Source organism: Malaclemys terrapin, chromosome 5 (genome assembly GCF_027887155.1).
Source record: "Malaclemys terrapin pileata isolate rMalTer1 chromosome 5, rMalTer1.hap1, whole genome shotgun sequence".
Classification (NCBI taxonomy): domain Eukaryota; kingdom Metazoa; phylum Chordata; order Testudines; family Emydidae; genus Malaclemys; species Malaclemys terrapin.
Window position 1 is genome coordinate 129,485,411 of NC_071509.1, and position 27,294 is coordinate 129,512,704.

The 27,294-nt window shown below is 42.5% G+C and overlaps 1 protein-coding gene and 1 long non-coding RNA gene across 3 annotated transcripts; one reads left to right on the forward strand and one right to left on the reverse strand.

Moving 5' to 3' along the window:
• Positions 1 to 3,359: 3,359 nt before the first annotated feature.
• LOC128838169 (uncharacterized) lies at positions 3,360 to 8,232 on the reverse strand. Its single transcript, XR_008445112.1, has 2 exons — positions 7,693 to 8,232; positions 3,360 to 4,925 (listed from the first exon to the last, which is right to left on the reverse strand). It is a non-coding gene; the product is annotated as an uncharacterized LOC128838169 (long non-coding RNA).
• A 163-nt stretch (positions 8,233 to 8,395) lies between these two features.
• On the forward strand, positions 8,396 to 22,767 carry PAQR3 (progestin and adipoQ receptor family member 3). Of its 2 annotated transcripts, XM_054031000.1 has the most exons (8): positions 8,396 to 8,551; positions 9,352 to 9,623; positions 9,757 to 9,919; positions 12,932 to 13,087; positions 14,200 to 14,397; positions 15,915 to 16,005; positions 21,190 to 21,338; positions 22,395 to 22,767. In XM_054031000.1, the coding sequence occupies exons 2-7, from the start codon at positions 9,439 to 9,441 to the stop codon at positions 21,330 to 21,332; spliced, it is 936 nt and encodes a 311-aa protein (XP_053886975.1). In that variant the 5' UTR covers positions 8,396 to 8,551; positions 9,352 to 9,438; the 3' UTR covers positions 21,333 to 21,338; positions 22,395 to 22,767. The 2 variants fall into 2 exon arrangements, with proteins under 2 accessions (XP_053886975.1, XP_053886976.1); XM_054031001.1 differs by lacking the exon at positions 9,352 to 9,623.
• The last annotated feature ends 4,527 nt before the right edge of the window (positions 22,768 to 27,294 follow it).

Here is a 27,294-nt window from a genome sequence, read left to right on the forward strand (position 1 = left end):
TCTTATCACAAGTTTGTTACAAAGCCAAACTTCCCTAGTTCTATAATAGTCCGGGGAAATGATTTTGGTACTGAAATGGAGCTATAGTTCCTCAAATCCCTTACCTCAAATCAATCTTATCTGCCAATGGAATAATGGGATTGCCCGTGGGCGTTTAACCAAGCAATTCTACAGAAGAATTCGGACAAGTTAACTTAATTATCAAGAAAAGAACAGGAGTACTTGTGGCACCTTAGAGACTAACAAATTATCAAGGAATGTCAACTCATTTCAAAGTTATCTTGCCCAGGTGATACTCACAGCAAAGCTTTGTCACTGATGAACACAAGGCAATCACACATTAAACCCAAAACAAAATATGCAGGTAATTATTTTGAAGGTATTCTAATTCCTCTGGAATTTCATCAGTGGCTGTTAAGCCACTTTGACCAAAGATTTAAATAGTGGTAAAATCTTTAGCTTACAAGCCAGTTCAAAGCTTCTTCCTTTTCTTGTCTAAGAAGCTGCTAATTCTCTTGACCACAAAATCTGTGTGAATTTTAGGCTGCTTTCTTTGAAACACGGAGAGCTTCCTTTGGTAACTTACATAGTTCTAAGTTAGCGTAATGAGTTTCAGCCTCAGCACTCTCAACTGAATTACTGATTCAGTGTAGTTTCTAGACAACTCAACTAAATTTGTTAGTGAAATGCAAGTACACATCACACATTTTAGTCATTCAGGGGTACGTACTTTCTCAGAAGCATTTAGCTTAACATAGCCAAGCTGTCACTTGGATAACACCACATGTATATAAGTCATCTTTCTCCTCTCAGTTGGAACTGACATGAAGCTGGGCTCTCCAGCTCAACTTCGCAGTTGCAATGACTGTTTTGAGATAAGAGTGACTAACTAAAGGTGACATGATGGCTGTATTCTTCTTCTCTTTCCAGATTTTGTAGCAGTCTTCCTAACCAGAAATTTAAAAGATTGAGTTAATAGGGTGCTTGTCAGGAACATGCTTATTTGTTACCCAGTGGAGGGCACTCTCCCTGACCAGGTGATTACAGTCCCCTTGACCAGATGGTTTGGCTTCATGGAGCAAGGTGTGGAACAACACATTTTTAGACATCTTTTGCTTGCCCAGTTCCTCTTCTTGGCAAAGCCAATGTGGACCAAAAAAAAAAAAAAAAAAAAAAAAAAGAGTGGCCCATGCTTCAGATGAAGACTTCAAGTGACTAACGAGGCTGAGAGTTATGTTCCTTCTCATCATCTTGTGATGAAATGAGCCATGTCCTTTATGACTTCTTAATACTTTGTGTCTGGTAAATTACAGTATCTTTGTACAAAACATCTTGTGCCGTACCAATTTGTGTACAACATGCTGGGCTGGCTGTAAATTGAACTCCAAGTGGCTTAGCTCTGGACAGCAACCTACTTCCGCAAATAATTTAATCACCTGGCTTCTCCCTGAGTACCAAGTGGGCACAATGGCTAATGAAGAGATTTGTTTTCCATCCTAAATGTGACTGGTTAGTACTATAAAGGTCTTGGCCCTACAGTCAGATCTGCAGCCTGTGTAAATCCACTTTCAGGAATGGAGTCCGTGTGCATCTTCTTCTAAAAATCTTTGAAACTGACCTCGTAATTCCTGTTTCCAAAGGGACATACATGCTGCACAGCATTAAATGTGAGAAAAAACCAGCAGACTGAACCTAAAATCGTAGGAACAAAGCATAGGAAACGGACAACTCAAATGCAAATCAAAGAAGCAGGAAAACATGTTTTTTGGAAGATAAAGCACATTTACAGGGTTAAACAAAAGGGCTCCATTACCTTACTATGCAGAGTGAGTGAAGGTGGCAAGAGATGAATAATACTGGAATAAAACACAGGAGTATCTATAGAGTGACCGCTTTTTTCTCAACTCACATCATCAGGTTACTGGCTTTGACTTTTTCTAAAACATTTGTGCTCCCAGCTGAGTAACAGCTGGTGAAGTAGGGATCTATTAGTGGCCAGAGGGCAGGGAAGCCAAGTGGAAAGGGGAAAGAAGCAGAGAAGAGGAGCCGCAAACACTTAAGCACATGCTTAACTTTAAGTGCCACTATGACGCAATATAGCTAATTGACTTTATTGGAACTTAAATTAATGCTTAAGTGCCTTGCTTATAAAGATAGGATCACTCAGGTGCTTAAAGTTAAACATATGCTTAAGGTTTTTGTTGAATTGGGGCCCCTATGACCAAGTCTTATGGGTGTATTGCTTATTAGGGTCCTAAGACACACTAAAGAAAAATATGGATCCAAAACAGTTGGTAGCTAAAGAATCACAACCTGGTGAAACAACTGCTGTTTATGGTGACATGAAGAACTAGAAGCGGGAGGAACATGAGGCAGTTTCAGAACATTCACATAAAACATTTAGTGCATGATTGATTACTGGGAACATACGAGAGTTGTTGTGTGGCTGGAGCTGATTAACTAGTGGAACCAAATGCTATAACATGGAAGAGTATAAAATTTGGGGGTTATAGAGTGCAGCTGGCTATATAATACCTTTGTAATTTATAAGGCTACAGCATCTGGCTCCTTGCTGTCATTAGATTTCAAGTAGCCAGAATTCCGAGTCTTTTATTTCACAGCACAAATTTCTCTGCCATGGGAAAATCTTTAAAAACTTGCAAAGACATTTTGGTGAAGTATTTTTCACAGATTTGCTCAGAAAGATCAAAAGGAGACAAGGAAATTGTAAGAAAACAGCAACGCAGGTTATGGGGAAGAATTATTGTCCATTATGTTAATTTTAAAGTTATGTTTATGGGACCAGACCCTCAGAAGGGTTAAGTCTGTATAGGTCTTGAAATTGGTGGAGCTACTCTGATTTACGGCAACTCTGAACCATGATCCTTTTGAAAAATGAGGCAAAATGATCCTTTAGAAGATTTCTAGTTATTGCAAGATTTTCGCCTTGGTCATTGTTCATTTAATACAGTTGTGACGGGTTGGATCACAGAACCCCCCTTGGGAGCTGCCACCCGATGTGCTAAGACTACCCCTGCTTCTGTTTTCCCTGCCAGCTCAGGACTCCAGCACCCTGTCTTGCTGAGCCAGACACTCCCGTCTGGCTCCAGACACAGACCCAGGGTCTGAATCACTTGTCCCAAAGCTGCAAGTTTACCTGAAAACAGCTCGCAGTAGCGCGCTTGTCTTTAGCACTCAGATGCCCAACTCCCAATGGGGTCTAAACCCAGATAAATCCGTTTTACCCTGCATAAAGCTTATGCAGGGCAAACTCATAAATTGTTCGCCCTCTATAACACTGATAGAGAGATATGCACAGTTGTTTGCTCCCCCAGGTATTAATACATACTCTGAGTAAATTACTAAACAAAAAGTGATTTTATTAAATACAGACAGTAGGATTTAAGTGGTTCAAAGTAGTAACAGACAGAACAAAGTAAGTCACCAAGCAAAATAAAATAAAATGCGCAAATCTATGCCTAATCAAACTAAATACAGATAATCTCACCCTCAGAGATGTTTCAGTAAGTTTTTCTCAGACTGGACACCTTCCAGGCCTGGGCACAATTCTTTCCCCTGGTACAGCTCTTGTTGCAGCTCAGGTGGTAGCTAGGGGATTCTTCATGATGGCTTCTCCCCCTCTCTGTTCTCTTCCCTACCTTTATATATCTTTTGCATAAGGCGGGAACTCTTTGTCTCTCTGGGTTTCCACCCCCCTCACTGGAAAAGCACCAGGTTAAAGATGGATTCCAGTTCAGGTGACATGATCACATGTCACTGCAAGACTTCATTACTCACTTGCCAGCACACACACATACAGGAAGACTCACAGGTAAATACAGCCATCTGCAGACAATGGGAGTCATCAAGATTCCAAACCATCATTAATGGTTCACACTTTACACAATTACAATAGGCCCTCAGAGTTACATTTTATATTTCTAGTTTTAGATACAAGAGTGGTACATTTATACAAATCAGATGATCATACTCAGTAGATTATAAGCTTTGTAATGATACCTTACAAGAGACCTTTTGCATGAAGCATATCCCAGTTACGTTACATTCACTTATTACCGTATTTTCTCTAAAACTATCCCAGTTACATTATATTGACTTGATAATAAGTTTGTATAAAACCATATAGACTGCACAACGTCACAACAGTGTACACTGGAGCAAAGGAAATTTTATTAAGATGATGTAAAAGAAAAAAATAGTGAACAGAGTTTGAGCATAGAAGTTTCTGGTTATCAGGGAATAACATACAGATTATCGAGGGTGCAAAGTTTGGTTTAAGATAAGGTGGCATGAGGAATACATAATCTGCAATATCTCCGATTGAGGGTAAAAGGTTGATGGGTCAAAGTACAGACATTGAGATATGAGGGTATGAAGTTCATAAAGTGGCTATGTTCGGGTGTGGATAATAATGAGTGGATATGATGATGAGGATGGATTGACCCTCATTTGGTGAGATTTAATGTTCAGGGAGTTTATGGTTCCAGTCCATATGAGCCAACGGAGAAGGTCACTTGGTCTCTTTCTCGTAGTGGGAGAACGATGTCACTCTGGCTCACGCCTCCTGGTACTGTTGGTGGCTGGTGATGTGCTCGATGTAGATGTCCCTGGACCATCGGATGGCGTCTGAGACCATGAGGCGCCGCATGAGACGTGCGTAGCGTTGACCGATCCCGCAGGTCCGCAGCACATGCTTGTTGCAGGGGTCCCAGGGCTCCGACAATCAGGGCGTCCATCTGCACCTCATAGCCCTTCGCTCTCATGGTGTCAGCCAGGGGGGCGTACTTTTCCAGCTTACGAGTTCGGGCTTCGCGAAATGCCGGGGTCCTGTTCTCAAAGGAGACCGTGACATCGACGAGAAAGATCTTTTTCTGGGCCTCGTTGGTGACGACCACGTCAGGTCACTACAAAACATTTTCAATATTCACTCTAATTAACCAATACAGGCAGCGCAAGTATGAAGGGCTTCATTCTGCAACGTGCTGAGTGACACCTCCTATTAAGTACTTTACATCATCAACTCTCATTGACTTCAGTGGGAGCTGAAGGCACTCAACTCCTCGCTGCACTAGGCCCATAGTTTGGAAAGACTGGCAGTTTGGTGTCCACTGCAACTTGGTCTGTATTGAAGTCTCACTACTCATGTTTGTAAAACTGCTACAGCACTTATGTGTTTGAGTGTCTGCAAGAGTGTGGGTAAACCTTTTTCTCTGTTAAATAAAATATTTTCTCAACTAAATAACACCACAGGCTGATATCTACGGTAAATGTTCTGTGTAGATTGAAGGAAATGACTATTGTAATTTTTAAAATAAGCATTTTTTCTATGGCTACTTAAAGAAACTTACCCCATTTTGACAAAAAAAAATGCAACTACTTCTAATTTCATGTATCTGAAAAGTGAAAATATGCTTATTTTTATGTATTGGAAGAGTCACCCCTGTGCCGAGGATTCACATGAGGACTATGCACTACATAAATCCAATCTTGAGGACTTCAGTAGTGCATTGGCCTTGTACTGGTCCCTTGCACAGAGGTGAATTTCACTCACCAAGAATGGCTCTGGTCTATCAAATCTCTTTTTGAAACATTGTGACAATTTTAATTAATTTACCTTATTCATCATAAAAATTCACTATATGCCAGTTATTCTTGCATAAAGTGTTTAAAGCATGTATTACTGATCAATAGAGTATATTGTTACTAATAAAAATTGACACAAGGTGAACAGAAAGAGGCTGATCCCTCAAATAAGTAGACCAGGGGTCGGCAATGTTTGGCACGCAGCTCGCCAGGGTAAGCACCCTGGCGGGCCAGGCCAGTTTATTTACCTGCTGACGCGGCAGGTTCGGCCGATCGCGGCCCCCACTCGCTGCGGTTAGCTGTCCTGGGCCAATGGGGGCGGCGGGAAGCAGCGCGGGCGAGGGATGTGCTGGCCGTGGCTTCCCGCCGCCCCCATTGACCTGGGATGGCGAACCGCGGCCAATGGGGCCTGCGATCGGCCAAACCTGCCGCGTCAGCAGGTAAATAAACTGGCCCGGCCTGCTAGGGTGCTTACCCTGGCGAGCCGCGTGCCAAACGTTGCCGACCCCTGAAGTAGACACATGTAACTTTACTTACGTGAGTAGTCCCATTGACTTCAGAGAACTACTGATATAAATAAAGTTACCCAGGTTTGAAGGCCTACATCTGAATATTGGCATTATAATCTCTCCACAGTGTTACCAATAGGTCTCTCCCTCTAGATGCACACTCCTTTCCTTCTGCCTGCAAACCTCTGCCTTCATTGGCTTCTTCCTCCTCCACTACATGCATGAGAGACATTCTTTGCTCACTGTCGCCTTTTCCCTTGTATCACAACCACCACTCCACCACCTTTCCATGGCCACCCCATGACCCTGATTCCTGCTGGAGGAATGGAAAGGGGGAAACTTAAGAAGTGGAATGGACAGCAGAGCTTTGACTGTAATTCCCCAACTGATGCACATTTTGTGGCTGCCAAACTTGCTAAGTTTCCCTATAGGAGCACAAATAGACATTTGCTTGGGGCTTCTTCCCACTGAACTAAGGTAGTCAACTGAAATGTGCAAGGAGAGCTGAATGCAACTGCACTGGGAATGGTGCTGGGAAAGGAGGCAAAGGAAAAGGTGACACGTCACTGTGAGGGCTGGAACACTATCCCCTATTAGAGCCTGATCCTAGTCAAATGAAATCAATGGCAAAACTCCCATTGATAACAATGGGAGTAGGAAAGGGTCCTAAATGCCTAAGAACCTATACACACTAATCATGCAAGAGAAATCAGTATTGAATTATGTGCTGCTAGTGATATTTTACCAAATGAATACAGAATACATTCTTTGGCAGGCTACTGACTAAGTCATAACAAGTGATGCTAGAGAATCAAATGTATAACACTATTTGAACTTAGGGAGTTTGTAAACCCAAGAAACTAAAATTAACCACTCTCAGACACCACAAAAGATGACTGTCAACACTAGACAGAACAAGGCTGCCAAACCACCAGATAATAGTAAGCTTCCTAAAAGAAACATGACGTTATGAAGGCTATCATGCCAGAGAGCGCAACCCAAAAACCTACTGCCCATGCCCCTCACAGAATTTGGGGAAGGGGAGGAGACTTGCTTCCTAGGCAAAGATCTTGTGAGCTCCTTTATCTTACACAAGTATTAACTGAAGCAGAGGATTCAATATTGTCCTAAGGAATTAAGTACCAAAACTTAAATATAGCGCCTGATCCAGAAAAAACCTTCATGTGGGCAGGTTTGAAGCCCACAGTGGTGCTGCTGACAGGAGCGGAACTTCTTACCCCAATGAAAACATTCAAAGGTCAGCAGCACGTTTTGAAGACAGCTACAGTTGTGTACAGTCCTAAATGGGTCAACTCACAATTACCGCCCTGCATCCTGGCTGGATTTTTCACCCATCTAGCATAACTGCGGGGGTTGCCTATAGGTGCTACCCCGACACCCACCCACAGAGCAGGCAGACTCCCTGCTTCCCTTTCCACTGCGCCTCGTGCTGGATCCTTGACACAAGGCAGCACAGGAGGCAAGAGACCGCAGAACATTGGCCCCAGGCTCCCCCCATGTTCGCAGCCAGACTCCCCCATCCCATCCCCCAGCACCCACCCCACAGCACTCCCCGCACCCTGTTGTGCCAGCGACCCCGTTCAGCAGCGGCCCCTGGAGCAGACGTGCCAACCCCACGGGGGAAATGCAGAAACTGGGCTTGGTTGGGGCTTGTCGCAGCTTGTCGGCTAGTGTTTGGCTTGGAGCTTGTTGCTTCTTCTTTTCTGATGGGCTCCCGGCGAGCAGGGGCAAGGGGGGGACTCGGGGTGCACAGGGCGGGACCTAGTCACGTCGGGCGTTGGGGTTCTCAGGGACTGGCTCAGTTTGAAATGGGATTCGCTTGATCCCCAGGTAGGGTGACCAGACAGCAAGTGTGAAAAATCGGGACGGGGGTGGGGGGTAATAGGATCCTATATAAGAAAAAGACCCAAAAATCGGGACTGTCCCTATAAAATCGGGACATCTGGTCACCCTATCCCCAGGCAGCTGGGGGACAGGGAGGGCGGCTGCGCGGGATGCCGTGGGCAGCGGGGTGCTTGTGGCCTCTCCCCGCCCACACAGCGCCCCCTGCTGGAGCAGGTGGGGGGAGGGGCGGCGGCTGCAGGGCCCCCCCGCGCGCAGCCCGAACCTCCGCCGCCTTCAATCCGCCGGCTGCGCCCGCGCGCACATGCGTCGGTTGGGCTGGAGACGTCACCAGCTTGCGACGCTCCCCTCTGGAGCGGAGGTGGGGCACGCGCCGCGGTGACAGGGGCGGGGCGGCGCGCAGTGAGTGCGACATCCGCGCGCGGGGCTGGTGGCGCGACTGGCAGCGGGGCCGGAGCCGGCCGGCGAGGAAGCGGCTGGTTCCGCCCTGTCAGCGAGGGACCCGCGCGGGGGGGAGAGGAGCCGTCGCCCTCCGCCTCCGGGATGTGCGGGGGGGCCCGGCCCCGCCCCGGCCGGTGAGCGGCGGCGGTTCTCCCTGCCCCTCGGGCTCCGCTGGGCTGGAGCGGGGACCCTGCAGCCCCCCGCTCCCCGCGCGCAGGGCTGGGGGGGGGGCGGCTGTCCCAGGGCCCCGAGCTCAGCGGGACCCAAACCTCTCTAGCGTCTGTGTAAATAAAGTGAAATCGGGCGGGGGGGGGGTCACATTCGTCTGGCCGCCCTCCCCCCCCGCTCGGGGGCGCCCCACCGGCCGTGCAGCCGTTTCCGGGGTGGGGCCTGGCCGGGGGGAACAGCGCAGCGGCACCGGCTGGGCGAGGGCAGGCGCGAAGGGGGATCGAGCCTCCTGTTTGCCCTGGCGGGGGCGCTGCGCTAATGTCACCCCCCCACACACACACACTTACACCGGGGCCGGCCCAGGGAGCCTGCTCTGTGCCCACGGCTGAGGGAGTTGCCTAGGGCTGAGTCCTGGCCAGGGCGCGGCTGGGATTTGGTTCCTTTTCAGCTGGAGGGTTCTTGCTCCCCTGTGCCTTGTGCTTCCCCTGCGGACAGACACTTGCCAGCTACAGAGCACTGAGCAGACAGCGTAGTTAGAGGTGTGACTCTGTGCCCTCTTCCCACTCCTGTTGTAAATGCAGTTGGTGAGAAAATTGTGCCTGGCACTTAAGAGACAATAATACAGGGAGCGGAATTGCTCGGAAAAGGGGCAATTCCTGACTACAGGAAGGCATCACTGTAGCTGCCAAATTTTGTGGTGACTGAACTTGTCTCTACCTGTGACATAAGCTGTAATAAGTGATCCAGGAAATTTTATGTTTTTCAGGTATATTGTAGAAGAGATCAGATACCTGGAGCATAATTAGATATTCTGTTCAGTCTTGCCTTAGCTGTTGACTGTGACACTACCACCATGCATCAGAAGCTTTTGAAGAGTGCCCATTACATCGAGCTAGGAAGCTACCAGTACTGGCCTGTTCTGGTACCTCGGGGAATCCGCTTGTATACCTATGAGCAGATTCCTGTGTTCCTTAAAGACAACCCGTATATTACAGATGGCTACAGGGCTTATCTCCCTTCTAGGCTGTGTTTAAAAAGGTAACATACGTTGATTGGGATGTTAAAAGCAAGATTTGTGCTTTTGCTAAACCTTTGAACGTTTGCTAAAACGATGATTTTCAGTTCCACACACCACTTTCTGAATATCTGCTATTGTATTTTTTTCTTTTAGTCTGTTCATTTTATCCAATGAGACAGTAAACATCTGGAGTCACTTACTGGGCTTTTTCCTTTTCTTCACTCTGGGCATATATGACATGACTTCTGTATTACCTTCAGCGAGTGCCTCTAGAGAAGACTTTGTTATCTGTTCTATTTGCCTCTTCTGCTTTCAAGTAAGTCCTTTTATGAACTAGTTTTGAAACACATACTGGAGTTTTTTAAAATATTTGTCACTGTCATTTTTCATCATTTTCAGGATCATAATTGTTTAGTTCAACCTTGATAGACTTGACCGAAGTAGCAAAGAAATCTCTGTCAACAGAACGGGAAATTTAAAATATGTAGTTATGGTTTTGGAAGAACAGCAGAACTGTCAGTACATCTGGATTTGGGGTAGAAAATTAGACTCTAAAAAGCCTGTCTTAAACCTTTAGCAGTTTTATCACCTATACTTCAAAATATATCCACACAGAGGTTTAGTGGTAGTACGTGGCTATACAGTGTGGCAGACCAGAACTTGATTTCAACCAGGCTAGGGAAAAGTCTGGATTTAAAATGTGGTTGTTTGACTAAGAAGTAGAGTTGTCCAATTATTTTTCACCTAAATAGCCAGATGTAGTATGAAGCATAGATGGTTGAACATAGCTAGAGGGAAAATTTAGCACAGTAGTTGGTAAGGCAAGTACTTTGCTACATCTATAGTTCAGTGGCATTTACAAATACACTAGAAGCTCTCTCAGTGGCACTTACAAGCATACTGGAAGATCTTTCAGCCTTGGCCTAACATGCAGGGCAGCTAATACACTGGCAGATTAAAGCAGTAATAAGGGGTGGGGGGCACTCTTTCAATGAACATCTCCTGACAAGTGTTGAGTGTCCTTAATTCCTGTTGGATTCAGGCTCCTAAGTAATTACATTTCACTTGTTTGGATTGTTGTGACTGTCATTGGCTAATGGCCAATAGAATGTTTCCTAGTTCATTACTTCCCAGTCCAGAGGGAACTGTTAATATGGCATTCCAGTGCGTTATACTCACTGTTTCTCAATAGTTGCCCGTCTTGATTATATATAAGCTGTGTTGATGGGCCTTGCTTGGATCCCATTGTTTGGTCCTTTGATAGCTTTTAAAAAAGAGGAGCATAAGGAATATAGAAGATTCCTTGAGGGAGGGAAGAATTTGTCAACACAACAATCTGCACTCTTCAAGGAGATAACAGCTTTCAGACTTTAACCTGTTTTTGATTTTTAACTAAAAAATAATTATCCGTAGTGCAGAAAACTGATTCTTAGTAGATACATCAAATTGCACCATCACCTGCATACAGCATATGCTGACAAAAATACTGTAATTGTAACATGTACATTTTGGTTCATAAAGAACCTCTTGTTGGTTAAAATTCAAATACCACCTATCCATTATTCTTTTGTTTGGAGGTCTAACTAGGATTAAAATGTGAGGACTTTGGTAATTAAAAAAAATTGGAAGAGTGTTATTTGCTGAATTGAGTCAAACATGTAGTTGGAGGCTGGTGTGTATAAACTGAATGTCTGAAGTCTATGTGCCTATGATATTTTTATTAAAAGTTACGTTAGTGAAAAAATGTATAGATTTTGAATAATTTTTGCGTGGGTGCTGGTAACTCAAGGTTGAAACGCGGGACTGTCATACCGACCTTAAATGTATACATCCTGCTTTGAAGCATGTGTAATATGAAACATTACATGCTCTTGGAACCCCTACAATGCTTGGGCATGGTGCTATGAGCAGAAGACATAAGTTGGAATCTGTTTGAGCCTCTGGCCTTTTGACAGGGTGTTCCAGTTTGAAGAATTTAATATGAACTCTTTGCACTGGTGGGTAGCTAATAATATGTGGGGAAGAGGAAGCACCTGTCAAGTTGCTGTAGTAACAGTGAAGTATACAGGAATTTTGTTCGTTTTACTGTTTCCATTACAAAGTGTTTTGGCAAATTAAAATTTTGGACAATTATTGCACTGAGAGATCTTTTCATGCTTAGTTCTCAATGTTTCATGCTGCAGGTTACACATAAGGGCCACACAGACTATTGATGATACATGCAGATCTAGTTTGGCAAATACCATCCTAGTAGTGAGATCAGCAGCAGTGAAACCTGTCAGATTCTAGTTAATTTCACCCTGCTCTATCAGATGGGCAAAGGCACAGACTCCATCCTCCTAGGGATGGAAGAAATATTTTTCCTCACCAGCCCGAAGGAAAGGTGTGTGGACTGAGGTGTCTCAGAGAGAGACACTCCCACCCTTTCCTTCCCAGCAGCTTCAAATGTATGAGTCACCTACTTGCCAAAGTCCTTACGAAATATGGGCTCCCCCATGGGCAAGGAGTGGAGAGAAAGACCAGCACTTTCTTGCTCTTCCCATCACCTGTGGTTTGAACTGGGTGATTAGGAAGGGTTCTGTCCATTTACCCAGGAAGTGACTCCCTCCTTGTAGACATCTCTCTGTGTAGTAGGTGACTGGTAAATTTTTCAAACCATGGTTGTCAAAGATCACTTAGAAAGTACTGTCACTCTCTCTCTTCCTCAGAAAAAATCTTTTAAAAAGAATAAATAAGGAAGGGACAAATATTGGTCCCAGCATACAGCATAAGTGGACTGCACACTGAATAACTCTGGGGTGATAGAATCCTCTCTCTTTGTGCCATTAGAGCTGGATATTCCAGATACTTCCCACTTCTTTCCCTTCTCATCCGTACATGTGGTGGTTTGGCCAGTGGAATCACTAGGTGCACACCCAAACCACCTCTCTGCACTGAAGCACAAGGAGCTCCTGCAGAGCCATGCACTCCCCTTTGCAGACTCACCCTATTGACTTCCATATGTCCCTGTTCCCCCTCTTCAGCAAAATATCATTCGTTGCACTGCCAATCAGGCCTTTCGTGCCCACCAAGGCTGGGCAGGATTTTTCCCTTAACTTCTGTTGACCCTTCTCTGAGTAGCTTGGTTTGGTCAGCTATTTCATCATTGGTAGAAAGCATGATTTCATGACACCCGGTAGCAGTGTGAAATATATAACAGCATCAGGTGGTTAATTCTATGCTTGACAGTTTGATAGATGGAGCCAGATGCTTTTTTTGCTTTGATTTCATGTAGCCATAAACTAGGCTTTGAAGAAATTAACATGGATTTGTTTGAACATTTGTGCAGGTCTGTATGCTTTGCTCGGTAGGATATCATCTTTTCTGCTGCCATCGCTCAGAGAAGACTAGCCGTCGATGGATGGCATTAGATTATGCAGGAATTTCCATTGGGATCCTGGGCTGCTACGTATCAGGAGTGTTTTATGCATTTTACTGTAATAATGTAAGTTTTAATGTGCTTTTTATGCAATAAAGTGAACACTTCATAGCTGACCTGTATGGCCTTACCCAGCTGGTTTCTCACACCCCAAGCATGTAGTTGCACAACATGTAAGGAGTGCAGAATTAACTGAGTAGTGATGGGAACTGGAATCCTTTCAAATATTAGTGTACCTTTCCCATGAAAAGTGATTTGGATTTTGATCACTGATCTGTTATAGAAGATCCTTAAAACCTGGATTTTATTGCTTCCAGAATTGTTGAACACAGCAAGTTGGCTCAGACACAAGCACACGATCAAAAATAATTTGGCATTACTGGCCTGCTAGCTGATCCATGTTATTTGAACTTGTTGACTGGCTTACATTTGGCAAAAACAAGATTGGTTTCCTACCTGCCACAAATTGCTGCTGCTTATTGGAAATAAATTTGGGTTTTTGGAAGGCATCCTGGAGTGCAGCTGCCCCCGAAAGACACTGATTTTTTGCATCTCATCAGGTTATGCCAAAAATCACTTTGTTGAAAAGACCCAGTGGTTTGGAACAGGCCAGGATCTAGAAGGCTGGAGAGAACAGGAGATGGTATTAGACAAGAGAAAAGAAAGGGGGATAGTTGAGAAGTTAGGAGAAGAGTGGTTGCTGGGCTTTCTAGTTTATATAAATAGGTATAAATTTTACACAGGCGAGAGTATAGGGAAAATTACTGCATCCCAAGTGACCTTTTAGAAATAGTGATTAGGATGATCCACAACAACCTGCCTTCTCTTCACCATCCGTCTGTATGGGTGTAGGGAAGGGGAAGGTAGTTTTCCCACCAAAACCTTATGTTGTCTTATCCATTGGTAATAAAGAATACTTGTAAAGTATCTGAATCCAGCAGTAGAACCAATTCCAACCTGTCAAACTAGTGCAGGAGCAAACTTAAAACTCATTTTAGGGAACACAGCAGCTTATGAAATTTTGTATATGGTGAAAAGTGTGTGGACGAAACAACGGTTAGCCTTCTCTACATTTGATTTCTATTTAACTTTGTACATTTCCTGCCAAGGGTGTTAATTATCTTCACACCTACCCAAAGAAGAAGAAAAAAATTATTGTCTTTTTTCCTTTTCTGCAGTACTGGCGTCAGGTATACTTGATCACTGTGCTTGCTATGATCCTTGCAGTATTCTTTGCTCAGATTCATCCCAGCTACCTCACGCAACAGTGGCACAGACTGCGTTCTGTCATCTTTTGCTCCGTCTCTGGATATGGAGTCATTCCTACTATCCACTGGGTTTGGCTCAATGGAGGAGTTGGTGCATCTATTGTGCAGGTAAGCTCAGAAGCAGATAAGATTCCTCTGCTTTTCTAGTTGTCTCCCCATTTTTGGAATAGAAGCATGGTTAAAAAATGAATACCTTTGAACTGGATTTACCTAATGTAGAGCTTCAAATATTAAACTCAGGATGTGAACTAAAAACAAGCTGCATCAATTAAATCTGGTTTACAACATACTAATTAAACCTGCCTTGTGAGAAGAAAAAAAAAAAAGGGAATAACTGTGACCCTAGATATACACCTCTGGGACACAACAACCTGTGTGGCATCAGTGTATTGCCTGCCTCCAGATGGGTGTGGTGTGCAGTCAAGTCAGCATAATGGAAAGTAGTAGTCTGGGTCAGGTAGCACTGGTGTAGATTCTCTATTGCCTTCACCCCCCTGAAATAAAGTGGGGGAGGTAGGGGCCAGATTCTGACTAATCTTCTCCTGGGGCAGAGTCCCTTACTTGGAGTTTGTGGCAAATCCAAAAATGAGCCTTACACACACACACTTAACTTTGCCTGTTAAGTGACCCACAGATCACAAAATATGAATAAAGTTACTAATGTTAGCAGTTATAAACCAGCTAGTAAAGTAATCTGTTGTAAAGGTTACCCAACCCTGAAAAGCAAGGAATATGGCAGGGTGAAAGAGGGAAATATATACCTCTTATGGTAAAAAAGGAGTTGTAGTAGTTATATAATGAACTAGAGGCAGATGAGAACCTACCATGATGCTAATCTGTGGAGGTTCTTATGCTGGCACTTTAATGGACTTTAGACTAGGCCTATATTTAGTGCGAGTAAGTAAAAAAAAAAATTTTTTTTGTCTAAGTATTATTGCCTGGGTATTCAAAGTATTTCTGTGCATAAGTCCGTGTTACTGATCTTGTTCCTGTACATCTAAAAATAGAAAGCTTTGCTTTTGGCAGCAAGATACTGTGGTAATAAGGACTTCAAAGAAAAGGAACTAATATATAGGTTGCTTTCCACTGAACAGTTTCATCCCTTTTTCCCATCTGGTGTTTAGTAGCCTCATGAGATCATGTGTGGTAAGTTATGCTTCACATGGTCAAAGATTCCAAGCTGATTTAGTAATGTCCCTACCTCCAAAAGGAACTTATGGGGCATTGATTGATCCAACTTTTAGTCATTAATCAATGCATCTAAAATGCATTCTTACTGATGGAAATTCTTCAGTGTAGAGTTGTGGGGACCAACCTAAGGAAATCTGTTAGGCACAGTGTGAATGTATTAAAAAAGTGGGCATCTTCAATTGTGGAATTTCACCTTTCAAAAGCGGTGGGGAGAAGGTTGCTTTCAAGCACAAAGGTGGGACTAAGGTTTAACCTCTTCTGTCTCAGATTTTGATACTACTTACAGATTTGAAGTCTGTTCAACATTCATGTAAATAAGTAATAAGAGTAAAGCTTTGTCCTTGAAAAGTATGCAGTGCACTTGCTAGACAAATGTTATGAGGTAGGCATTCATGATCTATTACTAAGCATTAAAGCTTCATTTTATTTTGTAGGAGTTTGCTCCTCGAGTGATTGTGATGTACTTGATTGCTGCCGTAGCTTTTCTCTTTTACATTTCCAAAGTTCCAGAAAGATACTTCCCAGGTATGATTATCTTTTGCGTTGTACTTAGGTGGTGATTCTGGAAGGGCATCTAAAGAAAGTATAATGTGTGAGATTTGAATTTTCATTAAAAAACAAGTGAACATGTCCTACATTAAGCAGCCATATCTGTGCGCTCTCTATGCATTTGCTGCACTCATGCTAGTAGCTTCTCTGAGCCTGTAGGAATTCAGCTAAATCATAATCTAGTGGTAAGACATGTTAAGGGGGGGGAAATCATTAACACTTGTATAAAATTGGAAAAGATACAAATAAAAAAAAAGTGTCAGTATGCCAACAATCTCAATTTAACCTCCAAAAGATCTTGGAACCTTACCTGTACTATAAGATTTCTTGGTATTGCACACACTTGGTCAACAGTTCATCCACTTATGGCAGGTGAGGATTATTATGATTATTCTCCTAACAAAATGAAATGGGATTTGGGAGGCTAACTCGCTTAGGCTCCTTGGAAAATCCCAGCTCCAGAGCTTGTTTCCCCCCCACCCCTGATCACACTCAGCTCCTCACTGACTGCTGGCTATCATTTTCCCCAGTTTTAAAAGGGACTAATTACACTGCTCTACAGCCAAAATGCTTCTGAAATAAATGTAGTCAAACTTTACTAATTCTGGATCACTGAGAACGAAAATGATGCTTAAAATTGTTGATTGGCTCTAGTTTTCAAGATATGCTATTGGGTCAGTATATACGACCCTTGACTTGGGAATGGAGGACGATAAGTGAGTTATAAAGGGAAGAGATCTCAATTTAAACCAGAAATGACTAAAATACATCTTTGACTGGATCTATGAATAAATCTGTGACTGGGTTTGGACAGTACTTGCTTTTTAGGCAAAACAATGAATGATGCAATCTGAAGCTGGTATTGCGTCATACATGATATGAATTGCAGCATGTTATTCCTAGAAGTCATGGATGATGCAATCATAACGAAGCTTACATCACTCTGCTGAACAAATTGCCCTATATCAGCTCTAGAAATCATACAGTGTCGTGCTCTCTTATTTGTCACTGTTTGATTTTGCAAAGGGACACATTTCTGTTTAGCCAAACTGAGCAGAGATGCCTCCTACTTGTGAGAACAGTGCAGATAACTTCTGCTATGTTTGTGGTGAAGTGACTTTTGCATCACAAAAGCACAGTATAACCACTATGGTTAAGAAAGCCTATCACCTTTATTTTGGCTGCAAAATTGGAGATCAGGACAAGAGGTAGGCCCCACACATATGCTGCAACACTTGTGCAACAAATCTTCGCCAGTGGTTGAACAGGAAAAGGAAATCTATGCTTTTTGCAGTGCCAATGATTTGGAGAGAGCTAACAGATCATACCAGCAATTGTTACTTCTGCATGGTGCCTCCAGTTGGGAAAGGTGTGTCAAAGAAGAAAAAGTGGACTGTGCATTATCCAAACATTCCATCAGCTATACGCCCAGTACTCCACGGAGAAGGACTGCCGGTTCCTGATGCACCAGAATCATTCTCACTTGAGTCAGACGAAGAAGAGGAAGAAACTTCTGGTCCTGAACCATCAATGTCACAGGACCCACATTTTCTCCCATCCTCCTCCTCTGAACCACACCTCATAACACAAGGAGAACTGAATGACCTTGTCAGGGACTACCCAAGAGTAAGGCAGAGCTGTTGGGCTCCAGACTACAGCAGTGGAATCTCCTTACAGGTGATGGTAGGGTTTCCATGTTCCGTGACCGTCAAAAGGATCTTGTCCCATTCTTCTTCATGGAAGGTGATCTTGTAGCCTGCAACAACATCAATGGTGTTGATGGCAGCCCTCAACATCGTTTACGATCCAGATGAGTGGAGACTGTTCATTGATTCGTCGAAGACGAGTCTTAACGCTGTTTTACTGCATAATGGCAATGTTTTACCATCAATTCCAGTTGGTCATGCAGTCCATATGAAGGAAACCTATGACAACATGAAACAACTTTTGAGGTGCATAAACTATGACCAACATCAGTGGCAGCTTTGTGGCGATTTGAAGGTTGTTGCTCTTTTGCTTGGTCTGCAGACTGGATACACAAAGTACTGCTGTTTTCTCTGCGAATGGGATAGTCGTGCAAGAGATTCCCACTACATCAAGAAAGATTGGCCACTCCAACAGTCATTGGAGCCTGGGAGGAAAAGTGTTCAGCATCCACCACTTGTTGAATCAAGGAAGATTTTGTTACCACCCTTACACGTTAAGCTGAGTCTGATGAAGAACTTTGTCAAGGCCATTGACAAAACACAAGCAGCTTTCAAGTACCTCCGTGGAAAATTTCCAAGGTTAAGTGAAGTTAAGATAAAGGAAGGTGTCTTTGTTGGTCCTCAGATTCGTGAAATCTTCAAGATGATGCATTTGACCATGCACTGCGTGGCAAGGAAAAGACTGCATGGAAAGCCTATAATTTTCTTGGAAACAACAAGGCAGACAACTACAGGTTGTTGGTAGAAAATCTCCTCAAGGCATACAAAAGCCTTGGTTGCAACATGTCACTAAAGATACATTTTTTGCACTCTCATCTAGATTTTTTTCCACCAAACTGCGGAGCAGTGAGCAACGAGCATGGCGAGCGATTTCACCAGGACATTGCAACAATGGAGAAACGCTATCAGGGAAATGGATCCCATCAATGCTTGCAGACTATTGCTGGACAGTGACAAGAGATGCTCCATTTAATGAATACAAGAGACAAGCCAAGAAGCGCCGAGTAGACACTGAATAGGACTAAACTATGTACATAATAGTTTTTTGCCTTTTGTTTCATAATAAATTTTATTTATATAACCCTTTTGCTGATTTTTAAAGGGTTACATAAACAGGACAGTTGAAATATTATGTAACGCAACCATAAACACGTGAAAAGACGTAGGTTTACAATTGATGATTAAAACTCTACTATCTACACAATATACATAGACATAAAATGTAAAAACTTAAATATCTTAGAAACAGAGGCCAATCAGTTGTTTTGTCATATTTGAATTCAGCACATCAAAATACATAATAAATAGCACATTTTATCTCTGAAGCAGACGACTTCTCAAAAATTGTAGACCAGTGTTACCTGTGTCTGTGGAGTGCTTTGAGATCCTTTGATAAATAGTGCTCTGTAAGTGTAAAAAGCTGTTGGGTTATAGTGTTTTCCAGCTAGTATGAGTGTTGGTACTAGACTAGGACAATCAGAGGATTAATGTGCACTGACTGCTCTGATTTTTAAGGCAAAAATGTCAAATTACACCTCCAGGTAAATTACTTGTACCATTGTTTTATATAGTAAATTTATGTCCCATAAACTATTGCTATCTACCTAAACCCCAGCTGGAGAGTAGCCTCACCACTGGTGCATTCCCTTGAGGCTGGGCGTGGTGTAGCAGGCTCTCCCCTGCCTAGTGCCCCCCGTCAATAGCCACTCTGGCCCTGAGGTGGTCTCCTTTGGGTCCCTGGCCTGCTTACCTTCAGTCTCACACCTTCCAGGCTCTGCAAGATTGTCCTGCTCTTCAGTAGAGCAACGTGTCGGAGGACTTTCTTCCTGGAGGCTTGGCTCCAAATAATAGTTCTCCTTTTTGTGTTGAGGTATTTCCATACCATCTTTCCTGGGGGACTGGTAGGAGAACCCAGGTCCTCCACGTCCTCTGGGTTCCAGTCCAGAGATCTTGTGGCAAGTAGCTACGGTCTGCTCCCCTAGCTGCCTCACTGGACTTTGTACCTTAGCCTTCCTTCAGGTCCTTTCTCACAGCCCCCCAGCATACTGTCTGTGTGCCTCTAGGCCTTTCCTCCATTAATAGCCAGAGACCAGCTGCAGAGGTTTTTTTCCCCCCTTCTCTCCCTGCAGCCTCCTTTTCATCTTGACTTCCTCCCTTTATGCTTACCACCCAGCTGTGCTTCATCTTCACTTGGGCCTGGCCCATCTTCCAGGTGCAACCAAGTGCACTAATTGCTGTCTATCTCCATCACAATTCCCAATCAAGATTGGAGTTCAGTTGTGTTAGATACTGTACATAAATAATGGAAAGTAGGTCCCTACCCCAAAGAGCATACTCTAGTGCATAACAAGAAATGGGTGGCTATGACAAACAGATGACGGGAGCACACGATAACAGTAAGACAATTATGATTTAGTATACTGAGCAGCAGTCACAGCACATCAGCTGTCTACTCAAGATTAAGTGTTTTATAGGCATCACAGGAGGAGAGAGATTTAAAGGAAAATAATGTTGTGGATTTTTACAGAGATCCATTCACACAGAAAAGACCTTGGATGTGGCCAAATGGCACATCATTTCATTAAAGGGAACGTGGTATTTATTGCAGAGAAGAACACCACTGTAATAGAAATAAAATTGTGATATATTGAAAGTTAACCACTTGCAATAAATTCCCATGTAGAGATTCAACTTTGGAAAACATTTTAATTGTATCAATGACAGCTTCCCTAGTGTAGTATTGTATTGAGTACTAGGATCCAATACAACTTTTAATTAAAAGTTAGTGAAAGGACCTTATTAGTTTCCATGGGGTTGAATTGGGCTCTGGAGGAAGCTGGTAGCTAGTGAGCATCCACTCTTTCGCTTCTTCTCTAGTCCTTGGGCTAAGTCACTGGGGTTCAGTTAGCTCACTTTACTAACTTTAGTAGGTCTGGGTATTAAACACCAGCTGGGTCCAGATTTTCCAATTCGATGTGCTCCTTTGTTTGCACAGATGTATCATGCATGCTTAAATACCCCGTGTGCCCATGCGCATTCTGTATCTGTACATGTGGCAATTGCTTATGGGCACTGGGGTTTATAGCCACCCATATAGCTGCACTGATACAAACCCCTAGTGTAAGTGTTAGGTACTAGTGTAAACTGGCTCTTGCATTGTGTCTCCACTAAGGGTTTGTACCAGTACCTAAAAACACAAGTATAGACAAGCCCTTGTATGCTTAAGTGGTCAGATGGGCCTGCAAATACATAATCTGAGCATACACTTAATGCACTTGCATATATTTTCCATTTAAAGCTGGCCCAGAGATATACAGTGCTTTCCCTTCAGTGCATGCATGTTTATCAGAAATTATTCAAATGCATGAGAACTTCAACCTCCTGGCTAGAGTTGCTACTGCAGTAGTTATGTTGAATATTGTAACGGAGTCAATCTTTTTGCTTTTTCCAAAAGGACAATTAAACTACCTCGGCTCTAGTCACCAAGTATGGCATATCCTTGCAGTAGTAATGTTGTATTGGTGGCATCAATCTACAGTGTACATCATGCAATACAGACACAGCAAGCCCTGTCCTGACTACAGTACACATTTATGAATGAAGGTATGGCAGTCCTATATGCATGGAGACATGAAGATATAGTGGGTGTGGGGTTTGATCATCTTGCTTTGAGCCTTTCTGTCACAAGGTTCAGTTTGCCTTCTTTCCTTATTTGTGCTAATGCTCCAGAACAGAACCACGGGGTAGCGCTTTTTATCCATGAAAGATACATCACTTGAAGAGTTATATGGAATAGTCTCCTAGACACAGCTGAAGTGCCAGATAAAATGCTCCAGGCAAAACTGGAGAGCTGGTGGGTGTTCAACATCATTTGTATATGTAGGTGTAGGGGAAGCTAACATTACGACCAAACTCCACAACTGAATATATATATTCAGTCCAGATTATCTGCTTGCTTACACTAGTATAAATTGGGCCAAACTCCATTATAGCCAGGGAAGTTACATAGTTGTTAAACTAGGATAAGCCAGAGGAGACTCAGATCAGTCTATCACATCCTAGTTACAGGGACGCTAACTACCACTTAGATCCAAACTTTGATTTAGAATCTGATAGTAAAAGTCCTGCATGTTTTTACTAGTGAAAATTCAGGTTATAATTTTGATAAGTTGTTTCATAATGTCTCAATTTATTTTGGTTTTTATTGTCTTGATTAATATTCTGCAATAATACACGTTTACTCTGCAGTTTGCTTAGATTTTTACTGTACATTACATTTTTTTCACTAAATTGCCTTATTTTTCTCCAAACCATCCACACATTCTGCTTTCTCCCCTAAAGAATAAAAGCAAATGTGTATCAGCACAGGTAGATGTAAAAGCAAAGGGATCACACAAGGCACAGATATGCTCTGGCATGATGTAGTGCTATAGCTGTTGCAAGTAAGCAAAGACAGCCAGGTTAAATGCAACTCCATTCAAAGGAGAGGAAGACTTGGTGGTTTTCAAATGTGGAAAGTACAAAATTGGCAAAGGCACTGACACCCTTCTTTTCACTCCATTTTGTTAATTCCCCCAACATTTGTCCATCCTTTTGTAAAAAAAGTGTAGAAAGTTGATGTTTGTAGTCTGATGAAACTTGTCTCCCACTATCTTTCAGAATTCTCTTACTGCAACAGAAGTTCTGACTATGAATGTCTAGTCCTTAGTCGCATGCTGATTTCCAAAACCATGCACTGAGGCAGCTACTCTCTCACCTGCTGGACTGTGTTTCTACTTGCTGGGATGGCATACCAACAGAGGCTTTTTTGAGACAACTGCTTAGGTCTTAAAATGACTCATTCACCTCAACCACTGTACATTCTGCAGTGAAGCAGAGAACAACTGTGCAGGTCTTCCTATAGAGAGGTTATGTAATCCGACCATGTGAAAACAGGATATGAATAATTACATTCCTTCTTCTGACTGGTAAAACATGAAAGGCAGCGATATGTACTCTGTGTGAACAGCAAATGACTTTCTCCTTGATTTGGACTTCAGTATACTCTTTAATGAAGTCTGAAAGTGAAGAAATTTGCCCTAAACAGCATGCTTCTAAAGGTCATATGATAAATTGCTTCTTGGGACCTGGTCTTAGACCTTTTCAAATCCATACAGTGTGGTGTAGCATCTAGACTTACTATCTAATTGTTGTGTTCGTGCTATGACATTGCTGTTATATTTAAATCTGAATTCTATGGATTCTTACGTTTTTTTTACAGAAAGTTTTTTCTTTTTGAAAGATCAAAATGGATGCTCTCTCTCCACTCCGTTTCATCATCAGTAACTTTAAAATTAATTCCTTCATTTGAAATGGACAGTGTCACTAATTTGTGCCATTGAGTTTCCAGGTTTCTCTCAAGAACTTAAGTGATTCCTGTGGTTTTGAAAATGTTACTCTTAACATATTATAAAGACTACCCAGCAACTGTAGGGTTAAGTTTATTAACCAGTTGTGGTCAGTAGACTGTAGCATTACACTTAATGTACATTGCAGGAGTTTACACCAGCAATTGGCCCTGTATTAGACTGGTATAAATAATCCAAAGTAACTGTCCACAAAAATAATCCAGATCTAAAGAGCAAATATAGCCTTCTGATTAATATGAACAAATGCATCAGTGTTCTTTTAGCACTGTGTAGTCTTATTTAAACATGTCTGTTACCATAAGTTTTCTATAGCAATTAATAAAAGGAGACTCAGTATTTGCCTCTAGATTAGTCTCTCCCAGTCTGAATCCTGGTTTTAAAAATTGCAGTTTATTTTAAATTTATTTTGCCTTGAAAAACTTTTTTTTAAATAATTTTACATGTCAATACAGAAAGTGTCTGGATTCCTTAATACCAACAAGATACCTTAAACTCCTGAACAGTTGTTTTGGTCTGTTGCAGGGATTGAAAGATTTTTATTTTATTATATAGATTTCAATGTGAAGCTGGTTGGAAACTCTTTGTTTTTGAATGGAATTAAAATCTTAAATAGCTTCTGGAGAGTAATTGCTTGTGTTTACATTCACTTGAACAGTTGCATTAAATGCTGCTGGCTAATGTGATAAATGTTATAATCAGTGTTTCTCTCAAGTTTCTTCTACACCAGTAACCAGTATGTTGGCAGATCTGATTACAACTCAGTAACAGTCCAACGTGAGACTGACCTGTATGTCGATTGTCAGGGAAGCACAGTTGTAATCATGTCCTCTAACGCAGTAGTTACTTCAATGTGGATGGGATGATGTTCTAAAGGAGATGACCCTGTGACAGGCACCTGTTTTCTTTACAATTACATTGAAGTCCCCGTTTTGGGAATGACTATCCAGGGTCATGCTTAGAATCAATAGAAACATTTAGCCTACTGGCTGATGCATGGTCTCTGAAAATGCCAGCTACATGTTTGGCTACAACTTTTCTTGATCACCTTAGTAGCCCCTTTAAGAAAACCACTTTGGCCAGAGAAAAGGTACATCACCAGTCAGCGGGCTAAAAAGAAATATAACAATAGCCCATGCTGGAATGCCTAAAGCTGTGTAACGTACACAACTATTGTAAGCCTTTCCTAGATAGGGGTCCCATCAAATGGGTTGGGGAGAGTAGGAGAAGGGGAGCCAAGTGAAGAAACAAGTTCCTCTTTGAGAGAGGATTTTTTCCCCTTGTTTTATTTTGCTCTTAACGTCAAGTAGCTAAGCCTGTTTTTTAATACTTGTACAATGGAATTGTTTGGTAAAGGAGGTAGAAGGAAAATACTTCTTTGAATTTCAAAGAAGGTCTTTGGCAATGGCCATGTTGTGGATGGAGATGGAGACTTATTACAGTAGATACAGCTCTATTGTAAAGCCTTTGAACACTAACTTATGCTTGTGACTGAGAATTCTGGGCACAATAACTTTTATACCAATATGTTTGAGTATGTATTTATTGTAAAATTGTAGATTGTTGATGAGTCTAACCATGCCGAGTTCCTTTGAGTTATAAACTAAATTAGTTTCAAAATAACGTGTTAGCATTTAATAATACTGATGGATTACCTCCCAAACCTCCGAGCCTTTCAGTGTGAACACCTGACCTTATTTATTTGTTTAAAAACTTGTCTGCAAAACAAGTTTAAAGTGCACTAATAATTACTACTGAAGCCTGACTAGAAACTTGCAAATGAAAAAGCCTGCTCTAACAAACTTCATGTACAATTTAAACAATCTGCAATTGTCTGTGTTGGTGGCTTTTTTAATTTCTTTAGGTTGCTAGTTCACTTTTTTAAAAACTAATTATCTTTATATAACTATTGTAGCATTTTTCAACCACTGGAAAAGGAAATTCAAAGTCATGGTGTGTTTCAGTTTCATGGAGTGCAATTTATCAAGCTGCATGACTAAATGTATGTTATGTGAATATCTAAGCTGTAAATAAATGTGGGTTTACTGAATATATATACTTAACAATATTATACACAAGAGTCATGTCTCATTAAAGTGAAGTGGATGCTACTCCTTCAGTGCCAAAACCTCCAGTTTCTACAATGCAGTTGGGCATCTCAAAAACTGAAAATATGAGGATAATGTAAAATTAAACTTCATATAAAAATGAATGACAGGGATACCTTTCTAGTTGCCTTATTCATTCTAATACTTCATTTAAAAAATATTTAAATGAAACTGTCAGAGAATTTCCAGGCTGCTACACTAAAATGCTGATGAACTCAATGGTCTTACTACAGCATTAATTTTTGATTCTTGGCACCCGCATAACCTGGAAAGTTCTCCTCCTTCCATGCCTCCCCCCGCCCCGATTCCTAAATGTGTCTTGGACTGACCAAAAGTGATTTGATCACACTCTAAAACAATAACTGCAGTGATTCGGGAGGTGGGGAATCTGATGTTCATGTCAAGCACTGAAAAAAGAGGTACCATTTCTTTTCACTTCCAATCCCAGATGTCAACTACTTCCAACAAGACAAAGGGATCTGAATGTTCTCCGGTGTTATGATTGTATGAGTGTACTCCCACAAAGCAGTCTGAGCCACCGTTTATCGTGAGTTGAATTGGCACCTCAACTGGAAGATGGGGGATGGGCAGCGAGGGAACTGAAAATTTCTTACCGATAATTTCCTTTCTGCTAACAGCGTCTCCCACAATTCTGGATGCCTGGGCTGCTGAAGCTTCCCGGCAGCAGTTCAGCATTTGGGCTCCACATGCTCTGGCCATGTCTCCTCTTCTCTCGCTTGCCGCCAGATGAGTTATTCTGAGGATCTTGCTAGACAACATCTGGTCTTCATGGAAGCTGGAGTGGGGATTCCAGTTTCAGCTCTATGAGATCCAAGATCTCCTTGCCCAACGATGAGTTAAATGAATTCTCATTTTCTGGACCACCATCCCCCAATATTGGAAAGGACAGAAATACATAAAGTAGGTCCTGTGGCCAATTGTGCAATACGGCATCTGCTCCCATGGCTCTAGGATCTGTCTCCCATATGAAGGCGAGAAAGCAGCCTCATAGGCTATAAGCTGCAAACAGCTGCTTCCCTGCCTTTGAGATCCTATATTTAGAGCCCTGCGAGGACACAAAATTTGTACCGGCATCCGATCCGCAAAAATGGTCTGTGGAAATCCGCAGATATAAAGCTGATACCTGTGGCTTTGCAGGGCTCTAATGATATGTTACAGTAAGCAGAGGAACAGAATAGAAAATTGAAATCAGCTGTAGAGAATCTGCAAAAAAGAGAAGTGCTGTTCCCTATTATAAAGCTTGGTGGACAACAATAGGCTTCAAATACTTAGGGAGGGCTTGAAGGATGGGACAAATGCAAAAAGGTGCCCTAGCAAAATTAAAAGATGGAACCTGGGATGATTGGAATAGATGTTGGAATGGGGACATGTGGAATGACCCAGACCAACAGTCATCCAAGCAGTCCATGGGCAAGGGCCACTGCACTGCAACTACTAGTGTATGAAGAGAGCCAGCTTCTAGCAAAACCAAAGCCAAAATCCAGAGCGGCTCCTGTATGAAGGGAGAAGTAAGTGCAGAGGGAAAAAAATTATCAAATGATTTGACTAGGTTGGTAGATAAGCTAGATGAGGAAACAGTCCGGTTAACAAAGCACCTTGAGAGACAGAGGCTGGAACTTGTTGGACGAAAGAGAATGTAGAAATAAAATGAGTGACCTGGTTAACACCTAGAATGGAGGCATTAACGTGTGGAGTTGCCCAGAAACGGTCAACTGCAGCAGGGAAGGGCATTCCTGCAATCCGTTTGGCACGCACACAAAAGCAACAGACACTGGGGGAACAACTTCATGTTTTGCAGGAGCAGGTGGCAACCCCCACTCTCCTCTCAGAGCCAGGATAAAACCAGATAAAAACCAGAGGTCCTGGTTCCCAACCCTCCCCCCCCCCCCCCCCCCAACCCATGGAAACGTACTTCCCTCAGAGCTAATAATATAATCTCTCAAATATTATATCCTCTTTCAGTTTGCTAAACTCACTGCTGCTGCCTTTACTTTAAACTGACCTCACAAAGTTAGTTAATCTCTC